Below are 3,545 nucleotides of genomic sequence, written 5' to 3'. Positions count from 1 at the left end.
AGTGTTTCCTCCTAACCATTCCATTCCCTCATACTTAAATTCCCAAACAAGGGAATTGACTTTTCATTTCGTTAAAACTCCCAAACAAGGGAAGGGAAGAATATTCTAAAAATATTTTTTTCATTTCATTCCATTCCCTTCTCCCAAATGAAAGCTAAGGAGCAAACTTTATACTAACCCTGACTTAAGGTATTCTAGTATGCAACAAGACCTGCTTGGGAGGTTTAGAGTTTAAGTGAGCCAAAGGAGGTTATATCGAGCAAAGAGAAAAGCTAAAGAAGAGGATTCTGGCAACCATGCTAGGTCTTATAAGAAATGACCAGCATATGCTAATGTGGTCTTTGAAATCAACCTTGGCAGTATAGCAAAGATTCAGTAAGAGAGACCCGACATTGCAATGCTTTGATGCTATGAGGAAAGGCTTTATCAATGGCTGTAGGCCATTCTTAGGAATTGATGGTTGCCATCTCAAGGGGTCATTTGAGGGTGTTCTACTTGCTACCATTTTTCTTGATGGCAACAATGGCTTATTTCTAGTTGCAGTCGCCATTGTAGAGGTTGAATGCGAGGATAGTTGGCTATTTTTCTTGCACCATTTAGATGCTGCATTGGTTAGCATGACTGATGAGCCACTTTGTATTATGTATGATCATCAAAATTATGTAGATTGATTCTTTTAAAACTTTAATTTAATGTGTCAATTTTTTAAATCCTCGAGGGTTTATTTTTTTATTTTTTTTATTGAGGATGTCAAATGCATCTAATATGCTAGAAGTCTTTATTTGATATAGTCTTTATTTTATATAGTGACTTGAACATTGATAATTTTGATCTTATTTAATATAGCCTTTTTTTTCCTTTGTTTAGATCATAGTGTAATGCTAGCACTTGCCACATAGTAATCTAGTTAGATATTATTTTGTAAAGTTGTTTTATTTTTTAAGAGTTAGTATTATTAGATATACATTGTATGTTTGTGCTATGAACATATTCTATTTTTAAGAATAGCATTTTCGAAAGGTAAGTTGTTATTCATTTCTTTGTTATTATGGTTTCTTAGGGTTTTACTGATGCAGTGACTCAAGCATTCCCTGGAGCAAGTCATAGGCTATGTTGTAGGCATATATATAGTAATTTCATGGTTAAATTTCTAGGCCTTATGCTTAAGATAGATTTATGGGCTGCTGCAAAAGCGTATAATGAATTTTTGTTTAACAAGGCTATCCAATGTATAAGAGTGAACAATGAGGCAACCTATGTTTGGTTGATGAGTAAGCCCAAGGAAATGTGGGCGAGACATGCATATGATCCAAGAATTAAAATAGACCATGTAACTAATAACATGGAAGAATCATTTAATCAATGGGTTGGGGACCTTAGAGCTAAACCAGCTCTTACCATGTTATATGGAATCCAGATCAAGAATATGGGAAGAATAAATAAAAGGTTTGAGAAGGCCAATATATCAAATTCTCTGCTAACTCCTACGATAAAGAAAACATTGGATTTGATCCAACAAGATTCGAGGTTCTGCAAGGTAACAACAGCTAGTGATGATAAGTACCAAGTTGTTGATGGTTTTACTATATTTGTAGTGAACTTGATTATGAAGACATGTGCTTGTGGTTATTGGAAGATAAGTGGGCTGCCATGCAAGCATGCAACAACATGTATTGTGCATAAAAGGGCAAATGTAAAAACTTATTGTGATGAATACTTGACAAGGTTCACCTAGCTAAAAGCATATAGTGAAATCATTCATCCTTTACTTGATTTGAATGATACTAATGCAGATGAAGATGTGGAGCCTCCTAGCCTTCGTAGGTTGCCTAGTAGACCAAGGAAAAATAGGAGGAGAGAGCCAGGAAAGCAACCAACAGGTTTGAATGTTGCTAGGAGGTCAAACACTATAAAATGTCAGACTTGTAAAAGGTTTGGTTATAATAAACACATTGGTCAAAGATATTCAACTGTTGGCAGTATAAGGGGTACCAAGGTTGTAAATAGTAATTTTATTTCTATTAATTGTAATTGTATGTGTTTTAGTATTTGAGTTTCTAATTCTCTCTTAATTTTGTAGGAAACAAGGACTAGGGAAAGCTCTAGTGTAGGGGCATGTGCTAATGTGATGAATAATGTTGTTGAATATATTGTTGGGTTGGTTTGGATGCTACTACCCAACAAAGTATAAATGTTGCTGCTGCTAGTATGAATGAGTTTATTCCATTGGCTAATGATGAGCCTAGTAGAAGTGATTATGCTGCCTTTTGAAGTTAATGGAATTTGGAACTATTTTTGGACACTTTTTTGTTGTTGTTGTTGTTTTGGTGGCTATCAGTGTTGGTTTGGATGGTGTGTTTTCTTTTTTGGCAACACCAATTGACAGCATAGTGGACAACTTATGTATATATTTTTTTTGTTAAGTGATGCACAACAAATTGGACATAATATAAATAGCTTACATACACAATGGACCTAGTGGTTCTTAGACAGTTTTTTATTTACATTTTATGTACAGTTTTAACATAGATTGATAGTTTTTAGTGTAAGCTTTTGTAACTAATAGATGGTACAATGCTGTGAATATAGCTAATGATATGTATAACTTTGAAAAATGCTATCAATGAATATCTATTATGAACTTAATGGGAATGCAAATGCAAATTTAATCTTACTTGTCTATAGCTGTTACTTATTAATTTTTTGAAAAAAATGTTTTTGGTTGTTAATGTTTTCATCATAGGAATGTGAATGTGGATTATCTTATTAAGTGCATAATAGTATTTAACCTATTGACATGGTTGTACAATCATGAATTATCCTATTTATATGTAAAAGGTGTTGTTGTCAAGGAAATTCCTAGATCAAAGAAAATTCCCACATTAGGAGTGTTGATATATCAGGTAACAAAAATAGATCAGATATTAGAGGCTATGCAAATATCATGGAGTTGATTGAAGAATCCTCTTCTCACCCAAAGTCCACGACTAATCAATTGAACAACTCTTAGGCCTCGTTTGGGAGGAGGAAATGGAATGGAATGGAAAGGAATGAAAAATAATAATTTTAGAATATTCTTCCCTTCCTTTGTTTGAGAGTTTTAATGGAGGAAATGAAAAGTCTATTCCCTTCTTTAGGAGTTTAAGTGGGAGGGAATGAAATGGGTAAGAGAGAACACTCATTCCTTTCTATTCTCTTAAAACCTCAAATTTTCATTCCTCCCAAAATTGGGAGGAATGGGAAGGAATGAAATTAGATTTAATGATTTTTTTATTAAAACTCCCAAAATACAATAGAGGTCTAATAGTAATATTATCATAAAATGATTCAATTCCATTCCCTCCTTGTTACTTCCAAATAAGATTACTTATATTCCATTCATTTTCATTCATTTTCATTCATTTCCATTCCTTAATTTTAAAACATCCAATTAAGGTTACTCAATTCCATTCTTTTCCATTCCTTTCCCTTACTTAAATACATTCCATTCCATTCCATTCCTTTATGATCATTCAATTCTATTTCATTTCATTTCCTTATAAATT

General features: G+C 33.0%; 1 protein-coding gene across 1 annotated transcript; it reads left to right on the top strand.

Moving 5' to 3' along the window:
• The first annotated feature begins 410 nt into the window (after nt 1-410).
• LOC142625087 (uncharacterized) lies at nt 411-2,191 on the top strand. Its single transcript, XM_075798794.1, has 4 exons — nt 411-611; nt 1,061-1,670; nt 1,794-1,996; nt 2,081-2,191. The coding sequence occupies exons 1-4, from the start codon at nt 411-413 to the stop codon at nt 2,189-2,191; spliced, it is 1,125 nt and encodes a 374-aa protein (XP_075654909.1).
• The last annotated feature ends 1,354 nt before the right edge of the window (nt 2,192-3,545 follow it).

This window comes from Castanea sativa, chromosome 2 (assembly GCF_040712315.1).
Source record: "Castanea sativa cultivar Marrone di Chiusa Pesio chromosome 2, ASM4071231v1".
In the NCBI taxonomy this organism is placed as follows: Eukaryota; Viridiplantae; Streptophyta; class Magnoliopsida; order Fagales; family Fagaceae; genus Castanea; species Castanea sativa.
The sequence above is the reverse complement of the archived record's forward strand: the minus strand, read 5'-3'. Positions and strand labels throughout refer to the sequence as shown.

What these genes read in the sequence shown, in the direction of transcription:
- LOC142625087 (XM_075798794.1), top strand. Translation starts at nt 411, where the DNA reads ATGAGGAAAGGCTTTATCAATGGCTGTAGGCCATTCTTAGGAATTGAT. An exon ending in ATGCAAGCATGCAACAACAT is followed by an intron (nt 1,671 to 1,793) that starts GTATTGTGCATA and finishes ATACTAATGCAG; the next exon opens with ATGAAGATGTGGAGCCTCCT. An exon ending in GCAGTATAAGGGGTACCAAG is followed by an intron (nt 1,997 to 2,080) that starts GTTGTAAATAGT and finishes TTAATTTTGTAG; the next exon opens with GAAACAAGGACTAGGGAAAG.